The sequence below is a fragment of the Macaca mulatta genome, chromosome 1 (genome assembly GCF_049350105.2).
Source record: "Macaca mulatta isolate MMU2019108-1 chromosome 1, T2T-MMU8v2.0, whole genome shotgun sequence".
In the NCBI taxonomy this organism is placed as follows: domain Eukaryota; kingdom Metazoa; phylum Chordata; class Mammalia; order Primates; family Cercopithecidae; genus Macaca; species Macaca mulatta.
Window position 1 is genome coordinate 37,214,135 of NC_133406.1, and position 20,115 is coordinate 37,234,249.

Consider the following 20,115-nt stretch of genomic DNA (forward strand, 5'->3'; position numbering starts at 1 on the left):
CATCAGAGGCCGGGCGTGGTGGCTCATGCCTGTAATCCCAGCACTTTGGGAGGCCGAGGCAGGTGGATCACCTGAGGTCAGGAGTTTGAGACCAGCCTGGACAACATGGTGAAACCCCATTTCTACTACAAATACAAAAATTAGCCGGGGGTGGTGGTGGGCACCTGTAATCCCAGCTACTTGAGAGGCTGAGGCAGAAGAATCACTTTAACCCAGGAGGAGGAGGTTGCAGTGAGCTGAGATTGCGCCACTTCACTCCAGCCTGGGTGACAGAGCGAAAAACTCCATCTCAAAAAAAAAAAAAAAGAATGCATAATAATCATGAGTAATGAAACACTCTTATTCTGACTGCATTGTTTTTCTCCTTTCTTCCAGTTTCGCTCTGCTCAAGCTGGAAGCACCTGAGGTGGGCCCCACACGTCCCTCTGCTGTCTACATCGCCCTGTTCTCTCTTCCCTACCACCACCCAGGAGCTGCTGTTTTACCACTTGCCAGGATTGAAATTCGGGGTTCTTACTGGTTAGAGAGCTTGGAGAAACTTAAAACTGGCTCTTGCTTTTGAAAATGTTTTTGTGGGCTCTCCTGGGGTTCCCTGCTGGACTGGACCCCTCTCTCCTGAAGTTCCCTTCACCCATTCAAGCAGTGCATCTCTGTCCCAGGAGTCTCTTGCAACCCCTTGCTCAGCCTCTGGGCATCTGGAGGCTGCCCGCAGCCTCTTCAGTGGAGGTCTTCTCCCTGTTGACACTTACACAATATTAACTCAAGACAGCCAGCCCCAGAGCCCTCCTCCCTTGGGATACATAGCTCAGCAATGCCTCTCACCATGGAAATCCCCTCACCAAACCTTCACCAAGTTACAGTCCTATCCATGTTTTCTAAAGCGGGTGAAAGCATCCATGGATCCTGAGACAGATGTTCTTACATTCCCATTGTACAGTCTGTGCACAGCCAGGGGAAGAGGGCCCTGCCCTAGACTCCCTTTCGCCTTCTGATTTCTATCCTTTGCCGTGTCAGAACTCGTGCAGGAAGAGCCCCTCTGTGATACCCAGTGACATTAAACTCTACGTCACAGGTTAATCTGAGTGAGAACATCTTGGAGAAAAGAAAGCCCAAGTGCCCAGAATGTCCAAGGCAGGAGGTGGGAGAGTGTAGGAAGGTCTAGATCTCGGAGGGAGGTGATAATGGGGACAGGGCTGCTCTGTCATGCAGTCACTCTGCCTCCTTCTCAGCTTTCCCCAGGGCTCTGCCCCTGAGAGCTGCTGGGCTCGGATAGGCCTAGTCCCTGAAGCATCATGCTAATGTCTGTCCTTTGACCTCCAGCTTCTGGCCAAGGGTGAGAACCTGGAGGTGGTTAGCCCTGTCCCCTTGGAAGGTGGCTCTGTGGATATGGTTAATGGCTGGCTTTCCTCCCCAATACAAACATCCCCCACCCAGGGAGGCCTCTCCTCCTCGGGACTCTGAGCCAGGGCTGAGCATCACCCCCACAGGGCATCCCTCCTCTCCCTCCTTCTCTCAGTGTAGGGTTCAGACTCTTGCGAATAATGTTGAGTGGTTATTTAAAGATCAACACCGTCCTGGCCGGGTGCAGTGGCTCAAGCCTGTAATCCCAGCACTTTGGGAGGCCAAAGCGGGAGGATCACTTAAGGTCAAGAGTTTGAGACCAGCCTGGCCAACGTGGTGAAACCCCATCTCTACTAAAAACACAAAATAGCCGGGCACAGTGGTGGCTGCCTCCAGTCCCAGCTACTTGGGAGGCTGAGGCAGGAGAACCGCTTGAACCCGGGAGGCCAAGGCTGCAGTGGCACTCCACCCTGGGTGACAGAGTGAGACTGTGTCTCAAAAAAAAAAAAAAAAAAGAGATCAGCCCTGTCCTGGGTTAGAGTGATTGGTTAAATGAATAAACAAATAAAAGAATGTAAAGAGACCCCCAAAAATTAGCCTACCCTGGATTCCTGGATGTCTCGGGAGGACCCTGCCTCCCCCTCCCCCAACAGCACAGCAGCCTGAACTTGCTCCTCTGGCTGTCCAGTCGCCATCTTTGGCCTGATAGAAGTCAGGATATTGGAGTAGGGGAAGGAAGTGTGCAGCCCAGGCACTGGGAAAAAATAGGACCAGGAAACGGTGGGGAAGGGGCTGGGAAAGAGGTATGTTAAGAGCAGGGTCAGTCATGCAGGCAACAAGGACGCATCCACTGGGCACAGATCCAAATCCTCCAGTGGAGCAGGAGAAAACCAGCCGAGCGCCCTGCCCCACTCAGCATCACCTCCCAGACACATGCCCAGCATTCTGCTGCTGCCCTGGGCACAGGGTTCCAGAAGCACCACAGAGAGAAGGAGACACAGCTGGGGTAGATGTAACCTTACAGGTCTGTCCTCAGGTTCTTAGGCTGGGGCCTCAGAAACCAAGGCAGCCGCGGAGGTTTACCTCAAGAAGCAAACCCCTGGAGAGACTTCCACTCTAGAGCCGTGGGGTCACAACTGGGGGCCAGCAGGAGCCTGTCTGTCCTCAGCCTTCCTGTCCAGCTTTCATGGGTCTTCCTCTCTCTTCTCTGGCAGGGACTGATGCCCTTGGCCATGACGCACCCCCACCTGCTGTCTGCTCAGGCGTAGCCTGCGTGACTGAGCCACCACTGCTCCAGCTGTTTCACGTAAGTGTAAGGCACGGGCCACTCCCTTTTCCCTGGGGAGAGGGTGTCTGGGCCACCAGTGGGGAAGGAGCTTCAGAAAGTCCTGGTCACAGAGGGAAGGCCCTTAGGATTCTTTAGTGGGCAGCAGGTTTGTCCTCTGGCTACCCCCGTTCCCTGACTTGGCCACCACTGAGTCATTCTGCCCCAGACCTGCTGAGACCTGGGTGGGAACATAGGGACCCCTTTCTCCTGTCCTCAGGACACCTCAGGAGGCAGCTGGTGTGTTAGAAACTCCACAGCACTGGCCCGTGGGCCCTGACGCAGACACTTGTTATCCTGTGACTTTAGAAAAATGACTTAATGGTCTCGCTTCTCCTCCAGCATTGCTGGGGCTTTTGTAAGATTCAAGAATGTGTATTCGCTATCTTTTGCTGCATCACAAACGACCACAAACTCCACAGCTTAAAATAATACACAATGATTCTGTTTCTGTGGGCCAGAGGTCCAGATGTGGCTGGTTGGCCCTCTGCCTCAAGGTCTCAGCTGGGGTTGTCAATTCATCCCCAAGGTCAACTGGAGAAGGATCCACTTCCACTCTCATGTATGTAGCTGTTCAGTTCCTTTTGGGGGGCTGGATTCAGGGCCTCAGTCCCCAGCCAGGAATTGGCCAGAGGCCACCCTAGGTTTCTTCACACATGGGCTTCCCCAACATGGCAACTTTCAGTATCAAAACCATCAGAGACAATGGCTAGCAAGAGAATAGTCTGAATCTTATATAATCTATTCACAGAAGTGACATCCCATTACCTATTCTGTTAGTTAGAAGCAAGTCACAGGCCACACCCATACTCAGAGGGGAGTACACAAGGGCATAACTGCCAGGAGGCAGTGACCACTTGGGCCATCTCAGAGCCCGCCCGCCATAAGAGAGCATAAATGGAGCACTTTGTAAACTGTAGGCTGCTGTTTGGGTATAAGAAGTTACTGCCAGCATTTGCATCTAATTGCAGAGACAATGGGCCCTCCTGAAATCATAGAGAGCCACTGAATGTGGGAATGTAAATGCTAAACTGTACCGTTAGTACAGAAATTAGCCGGGCATGGTAGCACATGCCTTTGGTCCCAGCTACTTGGGAGGCTGAGGTGGGAAGATCGCTTGGGCCCTGGAGGTTGAAGCTGCAGTGAGCCGAGATCACATCACTGCACTCCAGCCTGGGTGACAGAGCAAGACCCTGTCTCAAAAAAAAAATTTGTTTTTTCCATTAGTACTGAGCCTTCAGGGAAACTGTTGAGAGCTGATTAGTTCATCTCACACCCTTTACATGTCCCTTCCTGGCTTATGATTTTAAGGCCAGACCTAAACAGCCACAACAGGTCTAGACCTTCCTTCTCCCCACAAACATGGTTGTTTGTGGGGTCTTTTCTAGTTTACAAAGAGCTCTCACACCCATCCCCCTCGTTCCTCACAGTCACACTTGAGAACTCAGAGGAAGATCGGTGATCCTTGGTTACAATTCCTTACAGTCCTACTGGCGAGGGAGACAGAGGAATGTGAGAACTGAGTGTTTTGTTCATCTTTGCTTCAGAAGTGAGAAAGAAGGTCATTTTCCAATATGGGGTAGCTGCTCAGTGGCACAGGTGATCCTCGAACCTGGGCCTTGAGAACCCCAGCTCTGCCCAGACTGCCATGCCCACAATGTCCAGGCCATTGCTGTGCGCAACCTGTGTGGTCCTGAAAGAGGGCTGGCCCAGGACAGAGGCAGGGAGGAGGGAGGGCACTGTTCTTATACGGCTTCTCCATAATTCCCTGTCTCCTAAAGCAGGCTGAGCACATCCTGGAGCACTAGTCCAAGCCTGTCTGTGGGGTGGATCACTGCTGCCTCCCCAGCTTCAGGTCACTCCTAGACCTCTCTGTCCATAAGCAGCCTTCAGCGATGAATATGCAGGGAAGTGTTGGGGGGATGAAGTGGTGCTGTAGTGAAAGTGCCTAAGCCTTCCCCAAGCTGAGATTCATCTGGCCCCGCCTCCAGATGCCCCAAGAAACCTCTGAAGCATGGCCCACCATGCACCTGGGCAAAATCAAAGTGATCTCAAACAGGGACGCTCCAGTCTGCCGTTGGATTGAGCTGAGAGATACAGCTTGCTGCCCCCTGGTGGTCTGTCACAGTCATAACTGCCAGGGCTGTGACAAGCTAAACAGTGAGCTTTTATTAAGTCTGACACCATGTGTCAGACATGGTGCCTAAGGCTGCAGAGGATAGGAGACCATGTAAGACACAGCCCCTGATCCCAGAGGACTTATAATATAGTGGAGGAATCAACATGTTCCCACATGAAAAGTTGACTCTTATCCCACCAAGTGGGATTTGAAGAGCGAACCATGAAGGGCATTGCAGTAGGAGCCCAGAAGTGAGAGAGCATCAGGGCTGGGGCACTCAGGGGAGGCTTCTCAGAACCTTGAAGGAAGGGCAGGATTGAAACAGACAGAAAAAGAAAGACCACACACTCCCCTGTCGAAAGCCCCCTCAGGAACCCCCACGGCCTCCAGGAGAGTTCATCCGGATTCCTTGCCCGGGTTGCCGCCTCTCCAGGCACATGCCTGCCCTGGCCTGTCCCAGCCTCGCCAGATCCCTCGAAGTTCCTGGAACTGTTCTCTTCACACCCCTGGACTGTTCATTCTCCCTCCCCACCTTGTCTACTGGATAGGCTGTCACTCACCTTTTAGGATTCAGCTCAATACAACACCTGCAGTGGAGCATCTCCCCCCGAGTCATTAGCTGCCCCACTCTGTGTTCCACAGTTCTGGCCTACGATTCTGTGGCTACGAGTCTCACACTGTATCGTAAGGGTTGCCCCGTGTATTTTCATCACTAGGCAATAAGCTGCTTAAGAACTGTAGGACTGTGGCTCACACTTGTAATCCCAGCACTTTGGGAGGCCGAGGCGGGTGGATCACCCAACTTGGTGGGTGGTCAGGAATTCGAGACCAGCCTGGCCAACATGGTGAAATGCTGTTTCTACTGAAAATAGAAAAATTAGCCCAGTGTGGGGTTGCACATCTATAATCGCAGCTACTCGGGAGGCTGAGGCACGAGAATCACTTGAACCCGGTAGGTAGAGGTTGCAGTGAGCCGAGACTGCGCCGTTGCACTCCACACTGGGGGACAGAGTGAGACTCCATCTCCAAAAAAAGGAACAATGGGACTGCATGATGGGGCAGCAGATCACGTAGGCGGAAGAAAGGGAGGTGAGGAGGGAAAGATAAATAGGGTGAGCGTGCAGGAACTTGGGGGATGGCTATGCCTTTGAAGCTGTCTCTAAAAGTTTATGGGCAGATAAATGTATCCTGCAGGCAATGTGGTGCATGAGAGTCACAGAAACGCCCAGGGATGTGAAGAAAGGCTTAACAGCTGGTGGCAGGAAGGGTACTCAGAGACAAAACTGGGAAAGTTCGTTAGGAAACCATTGCGCCACTGCAGCTTGAGAGGTGACAATCTTCACTGGAGTGGGCGACAGAAGACTGGGGAAGCCAAAGAAGAATTTGAGGAGTTTCAATTCTGGGCAGCTGGGGGAACATCCCATGGCCTTGTTAAACTCTCATGTGCAACTTATTCAGTTGAGACCTTGTGAAAATGCAAACTCTGACTCATTAGTCCTGTGGAGGGCCTGAGATGCCATCTATCTAGTGGCGCTCCCAGGTTATGCCCACGCTGCTAGTCCACAGAGCAGGAGTGGATTTGGAGCCCCGCTGCTGGGCAGGTGCAGCTCTCTAGGACAACAGTGGTGGACAGGTGGTACATTTGGGTGAAGAGATAAAGGTACCCCTTTTACCCGGTGAACACGCCAGGGTGCACAGCTTTGTGAGCAGAGTGTGGTTGGGTTCTAGCCCCACTTACCCTTTGAGTAATAAACAACTTGCAAAGCCCTTCGGGGCAGCTATGGTGGAGTCACCAACAGAGACAGACCGGTCAGAGGCGGGGAGTCCATTTGGAGAGCAGGGTGATGACTTTAGCCTGTCACAACTGAGTTTGAGATGACCACTGGGACATCCACTGAAATGTCCATCTGCTAGCAGTTGGAGACCCAGACTTGGGGTATGTGGGCTCACTGATGATATGCCACACAGTGAAGAAAGCAAAATGAGGGTTGGCTGGGAATCATCTAACCCTTCTGGCCTTTTTCAGCGGGTAACTCTCTTATTCCAACATCTCTGTCCTTTCTGTTGTCTTGCAGGTCACCGTTCCCTTTACTAACATAAGTGATCTAGTCATTTTTCCGTCTCCAAGATGCCAAGTCCCCAGTCCCCACCCTCCTGCCCCCTTGGTCCCAGTGCACCTAGGAGGCTCAGAAATCCGCATTTACTGACCTAAAAGGATAATCTGCCTGAAGCCAGGACAGCCTCATGCCCAGAGCTTGCCGCTGTCCTGTTCATTCAGCCTCAGAAGCCAGGACCAGTCTCTCCAGTCGGGCCACAGCCTTCCAGGGCCCAGGATGCCACACACCACGCCCTCTGGGCTTGCCTTGCCCTTGCTTTTCAGGAGGGTTTGAAGAACAGAGATACCCCTGAAAGAAGTGTGGGTTTGAGCCAGAGAAGAGTCACCTGATGTTTTTGAGAGTTGGCCCTTTCCCCGCCAGCCCGGGACAAGGGCTCAGGGACCACTGGGGTGTGTGCCAGGATGGCAGGGATCAAGAGCACAGCCTTGGGGATGAATGGGCTGGGTGGAATCGCAGCCAAATTATTCTCAGTCTCCGTTTAGCATGCATGCAGAAGGGATAGCTAATAACTGCCCTGAAGGGTTATCGCGAGGATGTGGTAAGATGCGTGGGGGTGCTTAGCATGATGCCACACAGGGAGGAGCCCCGCAATCAGCAGCAGTTGTTCCTCTGTGTCTGGAGCCACGCAGAAGCTGGGGTTAAGAAGGGTGTGAGGGGAGAGGAAAGGGGAGAAGAGCACCAAAGGGGAAAGATCGTGAGAACTTTTTGAAACTGGATAGAAGCAAGGGGCAGAATTAGCACTCAGCTTTCTCTCTTCCCTCCCGCAGCTGTTATCTGTCCTGTGCCGAACACCTCCAACTTCCCCCACTTAGGCTGGCCCAGTCTGGAGCCAGAGCCAGTCCTCAGCCTTCAGGAAGCCCCTGGGGCCTGGCCCTCCCTGCACCTGCTGCTCTCAGGCCCCCTGCCCCAGCCTCGGGGCAGCTCCAGAAAGACTCCCCCCGGCCCAGCCCAGGGCTGCAGCCACAGCTGGTCCTCAGCCCTCCGCACATCTTTGCAGAGTTTGATGGGGCGCCGGGCGGATGACAGCGGGAACGGTTGTGATCACTGGCGGAATCCTAGCTACGGTGATCCTCCTCTGCATCATTGCCGTCCTGTGCTACTGCAGGCTCCAGGTCAGTCCCCGGGACCCGTAGCCAGAGGCTGCCAGGCCACCAGCAAACCTCTTTTTCATTATGGGGGCAGAAACTGGAGGCTGACTTCAGGGCCCACAGAGCCCAAAGCCATGGAATATGGCAGGCGTAAGTCAAGGAGGCTGGGAGTTGGGGCTGGTCAGAAGGAAGCTAAGCACCCCCCAGCCTGCCCGCTCAGAGCACACAGAAAGTGTGCTGGGGAGATACGGGCTCATGGGGTTGTGTCTCCTGCACCTCTGAGATTTCAGGGGCGCGGGAAGAGCACCATTCTGGGGAGGCTCTGAAAGCTGCCGCCAGCAGCCCCAGCCCTGTCCTCAATATGTGTGTGTCCCTGCCCAACTCAACCACAGCCTGGAGTTACTGCGAGGAGTGGTGGGAGGGGAAAGGGAAAGCAGCACTGGCCTTGCAAAGCCGGGAATAGAAACGTGTGGAGCAAGCCCTTGGGGTTCAGTGCCTGGCACTAGGTTCTCCATGGAGCAGGGGGCAGGGGCACCTGTGCACACTCAAAAATGCGTGGGGTCGGGGAAGCATTCATCCTCTCAGGCATCCCTCTCCCCTTCCGCACAGTATTACTGCTGCAAGAAGAGCGGAACCGAGGATGCAGACGAGGAGGAGGAGCGGGAGCACGACCTTCCCACGCATCCCAGAGGCCCCAGCTGCAATGCCTGCAGCTCCCAGGCCCTGGACGGCAGAGGCAGCCTGGCACCTCTCACCAGCGAGCCCTGCAGCCAGCCCTGCGGGGTGGCCGCGAGCCACTGCACTACCTGCTCCCCGTACAGCTCCCCGTTTTACATACGGACGGCTGACATGGTGCCCAATGGGGGTGGAGGCGAGAGGCTCTCCTTTGCTCCCACATGCTACAAAGAGGGGGGACCCCCATCCCTCAAATTGGCAGCACCCCAGAGTTACCCGGTGACCTGGCCAGGCTCTGGGCGTGAGGCCTTCACCAATCCAAGGGCTATTAGTACAGACGTGTAAACCCTTCCACCCCTGACCCCACACACACCCACACTGCTGCCCTGGCGGGGGCCATGGGGGCAGTGGATGACCCTCCAGCAGCCCCACAGGGGCTGTCTCTGTGTCTTTGGCTTTTCTCGCTCCGCAGTGGAGGGTTTGCTAGGATTTAAGCTTTTGAGTGCATTGAGAACCAGGACAGGGCCTGGCTCCAACTCTGTGGCCCAGAGGTGGGGCACTGCTAGGTCAAGTCTGCAGCTTCGCCAGTTTCTTGGTTGGGACACTCCTCTGGCAGCCCCAGCACCACCACAACCCCTTGCAGTGTGCCCCAGTCCCCTGAATTTGCTGAACTGCAAAAAGGAGCATGGGGGAAAGCTCAGCAAAGGCTCTGGAGCCCTCCAGGGTCCACGGGAGATGAAGCATTCGTGCCTAGGAGAAGCGGACAGAGGGCAAGGGAGAAGTGAGAGCTGCAATTCCAGCATTGGAGAAGCGAGGGGCGGAGCGTCAACAGCACTGCTTCAGGGGGAGCTTGCTGAGATGAATTCAACAGCTAGTTCACAACCAAGTTTTGTAAGTTGGTTACCATAACTACTGCTGTCACTGTAGCTGCTCCCGTAGGGACGTTGATTCCTGAACGTATCACATCTCACCCGCCCCCTTCCTCGTGGAACACGTCAAGTTGACTTTAAAACCTAAGGTTGCCTGTGGGGACTGCACCAGAAAGTGACTGTCTAACCGTGTTCCCCGAAATCCTTTTTCTGCCTTAGGAACCAGCGCCCCCTGCTGGAGAAGCTTTTTCATTTTTGTTAGCCGACTTCTAGTAGCTTAGCAAAGAGACCAGCTGACTGTCTCTCGGCCCAGCCCACCACGCCGAGCAGCTTGCGTGGACGCAGTCCTGTGAGGGTGTGTGCATGCCCGTTCCCAGGTGTACACACACACACACATACACCAGTCACCACGGGTAGGCCCCAGGGGCTTTGTACCTTCAGGAGCTGCAGAAAGGAAAGGTCTCCCATGTACCATCGAGAAGGAAAAGTCTGATACCCAAACAGCTTGAACGAAAGCTGGTTAACGTGGCCAATCCCCATGGTAGCCAGTCTCCGTGGGGCGATGCTGCAGCGGCTGAAACCACGTTAACTCCGCCAGAGCCTGGCATTCTACGTGAGCATCCACCCGTGATGCCGTTGAGCAGGATCTTCAACCCACCAGAGCAACAGTCCAGTCTTGAGGATGGGAGGGACGTGACTTAGGGATTCCACGCTCGCCGCCCTCCCTTGGCCGCCCTACTCCCCAGTCTCCTGGCAATGAGCCTTTTATTGTGTCTCACACCAGCCTCATTTCCAACTCCGACTTCCCACTTAGAATGTGGCAGTGGCTTTATGCTTTGTGAGTATCTTGATGAGTTTTCCAGTGGCCTCTGCAGAAGCTGGCCCCCTTCTAAGGGCATAGCTAACCCCCTCCCACTCCTGAGTCACTGAATTCAAGGAGGGTGGGGCAGGGAAAGGGCTGGCCCCCCTGCTGAAATCTTGATTCTGCATCTGACGAAGGTCAGGGTGCCGCTGAGGGAGCAGGGAGCGGGCAGGGAGGAGGAGGGGAATGCACATCTTTTGCGCCACTATTAAGGCACCTGTCACCTCACATCTCAATCTAGAATCAGAGTGCCCTGGGTTGAGAAACAGACCTGGGCTCTGGTCACACTTTGGTCACTCATTAGCTCTAGGACCAGTCACTAGTCTCTTGAGATTCCATTTATTCCAGGGAAATGAGGCTTGCCCAGATAGACTAAGAACCTTTAGTGCTCCAAGAAGTGAGAATTTCCGAAAAAGATCTGCCGGCCCAGACCACTCCCTCTTGCCCTAATCCTGGCAGGGCCTGGATGTATTTACCCAACTCTCCGATCTTGTGTGCAGGGATGCTTGCTGATGGGTGAAAGACCACCATAAAACAAGATTAGCAGCAAAACAATTTTAATTGTCAGTGAAAAGCAAGCATGTTTGTCAGACTCTCCTATGGAGTCACTTCAAATGGTAACTTCTCTTGTACCAGGAAGCAGCTGTAGGTGGGGTAATGGGGTCTGTCTCCTGGCGCAGAGGGGCAGCTTACGGCAGCAGTTTCAGCACGCCCGTCCCACAGCCAGCCCTAACTGGGCCAAGCGCAAGCTCCTGATGAGCTGCTGGGCCTGGCAGCGTTCCCCACTTCCTAGTGCCTTGCTCCCCTGGAATTCCACAGCCAATCAACCACAGCAGCCACGTCCTCGTCGCCAGAAATGACATCATTCCTACATCCTGCCTTCGTAAAAATCAAGACCCAATTAACCATCACCCGCTTCTTGCCCCTGATCGATGGGGTCCCTGAGTGCAAGGGTCCTGTGCAATCCCCTCCCTCCTGCCGCTTTCCTAGCTAAGCCCTGCCAGCCCCACAAATCACAATCTGGGTTTGGGGCATTGGAGAGACAGTGGGCCCCAGCTCTTCCCCACATAGCCCACGCTGCTCAGGGCACGGTCTCCAACCAGGCTGGAGATTGCCTGCCTGCCCACTGCAGCTGCAGGGCCCCACCCTGTGGAAAAGGGAGCTCCCCCACTCAACTGCACTGTCCTTTTCTGCTGTCTAGTCTGTGCTAAGGGACACTATTTGTACTCTTTTCAAACGGTGCCCTAAATTGGAAGAGAAGGAGGGGCCAGGAACACAGCCCTCTCCGCAGTCTTTCTCCACCTCCACTTCACCACTCCTGCTATAGACTTCTTGTCTTGCATCTTTGATAACTTGGAGTCGCAACCGAGTGAATGTCGGAATAAATGAGAGATTCGAAGTAGAAATCCCACAGGGTCCTTCGTTCTTCACCGGGGGAAGTGAAGGGAGCAGTTGGTGTGGATTTAAGGGTGAAGCCTCCTCTTCAACACCCAGAGCGTCTGTGTTCAACGCTGTCCCTGCTCCCACGCTAGCAAACCTCCATCTTGTTGCCTGGCGGGCCCCCATTGCCTCGGTCAGAGTTCAATCGGCGGAGATTTGCTGCTTGTTGGGGAAGTGGCTGAAGGATAGTGAGTTTCCCTGGGGGGCAACCCAGGCCTCGGCCCCTGCTCCTGCCCTTCCCGTCTTCCCAACCCACCACACACCTTCCAGGCTGGTGGTCTTCCCGCCTGTGTAGCTCGGGGTAAAATCACTTCTCTGAAGCCTCAGGAGATCATGTCACGTGGGCAGCCCTTTGTTACAGGGGCAGCAAGGGAAGGGGGGAATTGGGACCAGATCCCCAGTGCAGCCCAGCAGAGACTACAGAAGCGGACAGGGATGGAGGGGGACTGGAGAACTGAAAACTAGCTTTGTGTGTGGAAGGGAGAATTCCGGGATGAAGTGAGAGCGTCTTGTGTGTGTGTGTGTGTGTGTGTGTGTGTGTGTGTGTGTGCGCGCGCGCGCGCATGTGCACATGGCTGTGTATGAGAGAGCTGCTTTCTCCCCACCTCAGGGCCTCAGGGCGAGCCCTGACTGCAGCTTGGGGGTGCAGCAGGCAGCCTTCCCCAGCAGTCCAGCACCCAGGCCTCCAGCCCTGCAGCAGCCTTCCCTAGCACCAGTGGGAGCACAGCTTCCTTCACCCTCAGCCCAGGGAGCAGTTGGCCACAGCTCTGTCACCACAGCTGTCCTATGGGAACAGAAACCGGACCCTGAGGCACACTCGACCTCGCACCCATCCCAACCTCCAGCCATGTCCTTTGCCGCCGCAGGGCAGCCAGCTCCCACCTGGCCTCCAGCCTCTCACCCGCACATCTGCTTGGCCTCATGCTTGCTGGCGGGTCACAGCCCTGACCCAGCTCTTCTCCCTGGTGGCCCTCAACTGCCCTCAGCCTCAGCTCCAGCTGGGGAGGAGGGTGGAGGAGCAGCTTGAGTCAGACTGAGGAATGCAAGGGAGGTGCTGGCCGTCCTTGTCACTGTTCTTTGGAAAATGCCTCCGTCAGTACCTGAAGTTCAAGGAGTGTGGGCTGTTTTCTTTCTGAGCTATCAGCAAATCGAGCTGGGGGACTCCGGGGCGTGCTGCGCTATCCCAGGAGTCTCGGCCTTGGGTGGTTTGCTGATCTTCCCCTGGAAATAATCAGTGGTCCCCGAGTAGCACTTGTAAACTTGAACGTAGAAAGCTGGGTGAGAGGCCGGGCGCGGTGGCTCAAGCCTGTAATCCCAGCACTTTGGGAGGCCGAGACGGGCGGATCACTAGGTCAGGAGATCGAGACCATCCTGGCTAACACGGTGAAACCCCGTCTCTACTAAAAAATACAAAAAAAAACTAGCCGGGCGAGGTGGCGGGCGCCTGTAGTCCCAGCTACTCAGGAGGCTGAGACAGGAGAATGGCCCGAACCCGGGAGGTGGAGCTTGCAGTGAGCTGAGATCCGGCCACTGCACTCCAGCCTGGGCGACAGAGTGAGACTCCGTCTCAAAAAAAAAAAAAAAAAAAAAAAAAGCTGGGTGAGAAGTTTTCATCCTCTGCACTGTTCAGGCCCAAAAAAGTGGGAGGCAGAGGCCCTCGTCAAAGTGGCACATTGCCCTCATACCCGGGGGCTTTCCAACCAGCAGCTCTGGCACCCCAGATTCCAGCAGCCCCATGATGGCATTATCCAGCCCATATCCCCAAAACCTGTCCCTGGCACTCTGCCCCTGAGGCTTCTGGGGGGACTTCAAGGAGAAGCTTCTTTCACCATAAAAACGTCTCACCCAGTTTTCTACGCTCAAGTTTACAAGTGCTGTTCAGGGTCTATTGATTATTTATAGGAGAAGATTGCCAGACTACCTAAGGCTGAGACTCCTGGGATAGGGCAGCATACCCCAGAATGCCCCAGCTTGATTTGCTCAGAACTCAGAAAGAAAACGGCCCACACTCCTTGAACCCCAGGCACTGACAGAGGCATTTCCTAAGGAAGAGTGACAAGGACAGCCAGCACCTCCCCTGCGCTCCTCAGTCTGACTCAAGCTACTCCTCCGCCCTCCTCCCCAGCTGGCCCCTCTCTCCACCAGCTCCCCCTCCCAACGGCCATCCTTCCTTCGTTGCCGTCAGCTCACTGGGTGGAGAACCACGTAGTCCACAACCTCTCAGAACACACCGCTTGCACCTTCACAGCGTGCCTCAGGAGGAGTTGCACATGGTTGCATCCTCCAGCCCAGCACACAGCACCCCTCACGCAGCTGGCCTGTGCTGCGGATGGCAGGAGGAGGTGAAGGAGGAGCTCCTGGGTCACAAAGCCGTTCTTTCTTTTCTCCTGTGACCTAACACCCCAGCAGACACAGCAGTCTAGTGGCGGCGGTTAGAAGGTGGGATGTGGAAGGCGACTTCAGCTGGAATCCTGGCTCTACCACTTACTGTGTGACTTTAGGCAACTTTGGGGACCTCTCTGTGTCTCAGTTTTCTCACTTGTAAAGTTGGGATCATAATGCCCACTGTATTCCATTAAAATTAAGTGAGCTGGCTGGGTGCGGTGGCTCACTCCTGTAATCCCAGCACTTTGGGAGGCAGAGGCGGGCAGATCGCCTGAACTCAGAAGTTCGAGACCACCCTGGGCAACATGGTCAAATCCTGTCTCTACTAAAATACAAAAAATTAGCCAGACGAAGTGGCAGGCACCTGTAGTCCCTGCTACTTGGGAAGCTAAGGCACTGAGAATCATTTGAGTTCCAGAGGCAGAGGTTGCAGTGAGCCAAGATTGCACCACTGCACTCCAGCTTGGGCTACATAGTGAGATACCATCTCAAAAAAAAAAAAAAAATTAGGTGAGCTGACACCTTACTTAATTTTAATGGATACAGTGGGCATTCTGGTCCCAATGTGATGCCTCACATTAATGATAATGGCACATGTGGTAGGCACTATCATTAGCAGTACAGCCAAGTCCAAACTCTACCACTCACAACATGACAGCCAATAAGTTGAGAGAAGGTGCTGGGGTAAGGAAGATGACTTTATTTCCGGGAGCTTCCAACTGAGAAGATGGAGGACCAATGTCCTAAAGAAACTTTTCTTTTTTTTTTCTTTTCTTTTTTTTTTTTTTTTTTTGAGTTGGAGTCTCGCTCTGTCGCCCAGGCTGAAGTGCAATGGCACGATCTTCAGCTCACTGCAACCTCCACCTCATGGGTTCAAGCAATTCCCCTGCCTAGGCCTCCCAAGTAGCTGGGATCATAGGTGCCCGCCACCACACCCAACTAATTTTTGTATTTTTAGTAGAGACGGGGTTTCACCATACTGGCCAGGGTGGTCTCTTGGCCAGGCTGGTCTTGAACTCCTGACCTCGTGATCCTCCTGCCTCAGTCTCCGAAAGAGCCCTGAGGGATGTCTTGTTAGTGGAGAGCGGCCTGCAGCACATCCTGCATGTCTTAGGAGAGGACACGCCATGCCTTCCTGCTCTGGAACAGGGACTTGGCTCCCTTTGAGCCTCTCTGGGGGCTTTCAACAGGCAAAGGGCCTGTTATGCTCCAACTGCTGAACAATTTTCTCCCCACAAGGTAAAGGGCAGAAGGCTAGAGTGAAAAACAGTGTCAGCTGGCACAGGTTCATTCACATTGTATGAATTTTTGTTGTTGTTGTTGTTGTTTATTTTTTTGAGATGGAATCTCACTCTGTCACCCAGGCTGGAGTGCAGTAGCACGATCTCGGCTCACTGCAACCTCTGCCTCCCAGGTTCAAGCAATTCTCCTGCCTCAGCCTCCTGAGGAGCTGGGATTACAGGTGTGCACCACCACGCCCGGCCAATTTTTGTATTTTTAGTACAGACAATTTTTGTATTTTTGTATTTTTAGTTTCACCATGTTGGCCAGGCTGGTCTAGAACTCCTGACTTCATGATCTGCCCAAAGTGCTGGGATTACAGGTGTGAGCCACTGCGCCTGGCCCATGAATTTTTAAAAAATATTTTTGTTGGCCAGAAGCGGTGGCTCACGCCTGTAATCCCAGCATTTTGGGAGGCCAAGGCAGGTGGATCAGCTGAGGTCAGGAGTCCAAGACCAGCCTGACAAACGTGGTGAAACCTCATCTCTACTAAAAATACAAAAATTAGCTGAGTGTGGTAGTGCATGCCTGTAATCCCAGCTACTTGGGAGGCTGAGACAGGAGAATTGCTTGAACCCGGGAGGCGGAGGTTGCAGTGAGCCAAGATGGTGTCATTACACTCCAGTCTGGGCAATGAGCATAACTCCATCAAAAAATATATGTATCTGTTTTCGTTGCAGTAAAAATAAATATATACTATATAATATAAAATTTGTGATTTTAACATTTTTAAATTCAGTATACAATTCAGTGGTATTAATAAATATTCACAGTGCTGGTCCAGTGTGGTGGTTCATGCTTGTAATCCCAGCACTTCGGGAGGCCAAGATGGGAGGATCACTTGAGCCCAGGAGCTCTAGACCAGCCTGGGCAACATAGCAAGACCCTGTCTCTATGAAAAATAGGAAAAAGTAGCCAGGCGTAGTGGCACATGCCTGTGGTACCAGCTCTTTGAAAGGCTGAGGTGAGAGGATCACTAGAGCCCAGGAGTTTGAGGCTGCAGTGAGCTGTGACTGTACCACTACAGTCCAGACTGGGTGCCAGAGGGAGACTCTGTCTCTCAAAAATAAAAATAAAAGGCCAGGTGTGGTGGCTCATGTCTGTAATCTCAGTACTTTGGGAGGCAGAGGTGGGCGGATCACGAGGTCAGTAGATAGAGACCAGCCTAGCCAATATGGTGAAACCCTGCCTCTACTAAAAATACAAAAATTAGCTGGGTGTGGTGGTGCACGCCTGTAATCCCAGCCACCCGGGAGGCTGAGGCAGAAGAATCGCTTGAAGCCAGGAGGCAGAGGTTGCAGTGAGCCGAGATTGCACCACTGTACTCCAGCCTGGGCGACAGAGTGAGACTCCATCTCAAAATAAATAAATTTAATTAATTAATATTCACAGTATTGTGCAACCATTACCATTATGTTTCCAAAGATTTTTCTTTTTCTTCTTTGTTTTATTTGAGACAGCATATAGGGTCTGGCTTTGTCACTAAGGCTGGAGTGCAGTGGTGCAATCTCAGCTCATTGTAACCTCTGCCTTCCAGGCTCAAGTGATCCACCCACCTCAGCCTCCCAAGTAGCTGGGACTATAGGCACGCACCACCACAACTGGCTAATTTTTGTATTGTTTTTGTACAGTTGGGGTTTCACCATGTTGCCCAGGGTGGTCTCGAACTTCTGAGCTCAAACAATCTCCCTGCCTTGGCCTCCTAAAGTCCTGGGATTACAAGCGTGAGCCACCGAACCCGGCCTCCAAAGATTTTTCATCACTCTAAGCAGAAACTCTGGAACCGTTCATGTTTGAATTATTTTTAACAGATATGTTTGATTTTTGTATGTAAGCAAGGCTTGGAGGTAGGTTCATCCTGTTGGAAGGATGGGGCTCAGTAAATCTGTAGGTAGGCAGGATGATGAGGGGTCATCATTCCTGTTCCCCCAGGATGAAATCTCCTAAGCAAACACTGACTTCAAGAAACTCCAAATATAAAGGGATTGGAATGCAGCTTCACAGCCTGTCCAGGGGACATGCTGAGGAGGCTTGCGTAAGCAGCAGATTTTAGACAGTGGAGAGACTTGAGCGAAGCAGGGCTAGAGGAGACTGAAGTGGAGAGAAGGCAGTGAGACACCTGGGAGCGGGAGGGCGCAGGGCTCCGGCGGAGACAGTGGTGAGGTGGGCGGCTCAGCCTCATGCAGCCTGGCCTGACCTCCTTCCTCCCAGGCTGTGAGCACACTGAGGTCCTGGGCTGTGCCAGCCGAGGAGACAGGTGGCAGAAGCCTCGGGGCAGACCACTCACAGGTCCCCGGGCAGAAGCTGTCCACTGGGGCAGACCCCACAGCCTTCTCCTCTCCAGACCTTGCTGCACTGGGCCATCTCATGGTCCCAGAATGTCCCAGCAAGTGGAGCCCTGACCACAGGGAGTAGGGGTGAGGGAACAAACCAGGCACACACTCCTGACATCGCCAGACCTCCGCCCCGAACCCCACCCAAATGGATCCATTTAAATGATCCTGAGATCTAGGAACCCGCTGGGATTCAATAGAAATGTGAGCATATCAGGTATGCAAAAAGGGTCTGTGCCCCTCCCCCAAATAGTTCAAAAACAACAACTCTAGAAAGTTTCTCCATCTACCTGGAATGAGTTTTCAGTTACAATTCTGACCCCATGCACCCTTCTCCACCCTCCCAAATCCTACCTGTCCTTCAAATCTTGTCCAGAATTCTATGATTTATTCCCCTGAGGCCCCTGGAAGCCATCACTCCCTTTTCTGGATAAGCAAAACCTCTCTCCACCTCCCCGCGTGTTGCTGGATTGCTGGTATCCGGCACGCCCTTTATTTTCCCTTGCAGACGGATTGTTCCTCCAGGCTGCGTTCCCCACTGCACTGGCCCCAGCACCCGGCACAGGGCCTTGCACACGCTTTGCAGCCAGCCAAAGCCGACTGAAGGAACCAGATGCACTCCTGTCTTTCATAGGCTGGAGGGTTTTTTTTCTTTCAAAGTCTTTTATTGTGGTGAAATACACATATAAAGCTTATCACCTCCACCACTAAGTGGGCAGCAGTTCAGTGGTATCAAGCACATTCATAATGTGCCACCATCACCACCAACCACTGCCATGACTCTTCATCTTGCAAAATTGAAACTCTGTACCCATAAAACAAAAGCTCCCCATTCCCTCGACCCCCAGCCCCAGGCAACCACCATTCTAACTTTCTGCCTTTATAATTTTGCCATCCTCTAAGTACCTCACGTAAGTGGAACCATACAGTATTTGTCTTTTTGTGAATGGCTTATTTCACTCAGCATGATGTCCTCATCTCATGTGGCAGGTCAGAATTTCCTTCCTTTTAAGGTTGAATAATATGCCACTGCATTATGCTATATTTTACTTATCCATTCATCTGTGGGTGGGTAAATGGGTTGTTTCCACGTTTTAGTTACTGTGAATAGCACTGCTATGAACATGGGTGTAAAATACATCATTGAGAGCCAGGCACGGGGGCTCATGCCTGTAATCTCAGCACTTTGGGAGGCTGAGGCGGGCAGATCACCTGAAGTCAGAAGTTCGAGACCAGCCTGGCCAACATGGTGAAACCCCATCTCTACTAAAAATACAAAAACTAGCCGGGCGTGGTGGTGGGCACCTGTAATCCCAGCTGCTCAGGAGGCTGAAGCGGGAGAATCACTTGAACCCAGGAGACAGAGGTCACAGTGAGCCGAGATCACACCATTGCACTCCAGCAACGAGTTTCCAAAAGCGAAACTCCATCTCAAAAAAAGAAAAAAGAAAAGAAATACATTGTTGAGACCATGCTTTCCATTCTTTTGGGAATTCTATTTCTGTCCCTGGAAGTAGAGTTACTGGATCATGTGGTTATACTATTTGCAATTTTTTGAGGAACCACCATCCCGTTTGCCACAGCAGCTGCACCATTTTGCAATCCCACCAACAGTGTCCCAGAGTTCAATTCCTCCACATCCTGTTAGGTTACAAGGTTTAAGAGGATGAAATACTGGGGCTTCATTTACACCGAAGCACATGATGACCGTAGAGGTTAGTAAGATTGCAGTTTGAACTCCTGGGGAAAATGATTTCACAGTCCGGCCATTTGCAACAAACGGGGTAATTCTGAGGACTTGGAGCAGGGGCGTCTGCTCAGAGCTGTACCTCAGAGCACTCGGAGACCTGCCAGGGCTTTCCTCATCAGCTTCATGATCTGGAGCACAAAGTATTGAACAACCAAAGCCACACTTCTTTGGTAGCATCTGAGTTTTCAGTTTCTTTCTCCCTGCTTCTCTGAGCTTCTTCCCTTTTGCGATTTACACAGCAATCAGGACCAACCTAACAAAATTAGCTGGTCATTTATAGATTCTTCCAGACTGGAGCTCCCCAAAGCCAACTTACCCAATATGGTTCCATCACCCTTCTTGCTTCCATGTCCAGCTGTGAAAGGTAGGATTCTAGAGCCATTGGCAGCAGTCTGGAGGTCAGGACTTGGACTTTTTCAGGTGCAGATTTTTCAGGAGCTGCTGACTGACCTGGGTATCCAGGTCCAGAGAGGTATCCATGGACACTGCTGTCTCCCAAAGGCAGTGGCATGAAACCAAGAGCACTGCTGC

At 52.9% G+C, this 20,115-nt stretch overlaps 1 protein-coding gene across 4 annotated transcripts in view; it reads left to right on the top strand.

The window, feature by feature from the left end:
• FAM163A (family with sequence similarity 163 member A) overlaps positions 1-11,801 on the top strand; it is a 71,459-nt gene extending 59,658 nt beyond the window's left edge. For 2 of the 4 annotated variants that reach the window (XM_078000982.1, XM_015122627.3), the window contains exons 2-5: positions 376-519; positions 2,556-2,647; positions 7,669-8,013; positions 8,599-11,801. In XM_078000982.1, the coding sequence (XP_077857108.1) occupies positions 7,921-8,013; positions 8,599-9,009 (504 nt within the window). In that variant the 5' untranslated portion in view covers positions 376-519; positions 2,556-2,647; positions 7,669-7,920 and the 3' untranslated portion in view covers positions 9,010-11,801. The remainder of the gene's footprint in view (positions 1-375; positions 520-2,555; positions 2,648-7,668; positions 8,014-8,598) is intronic. The other 2 variants (XM_078000984.1, XM_028850959.2) reach the window with 1 other exon arrangement.
• Positions 11,802-20,115: the final 8,314 nt, after the last annotated feature.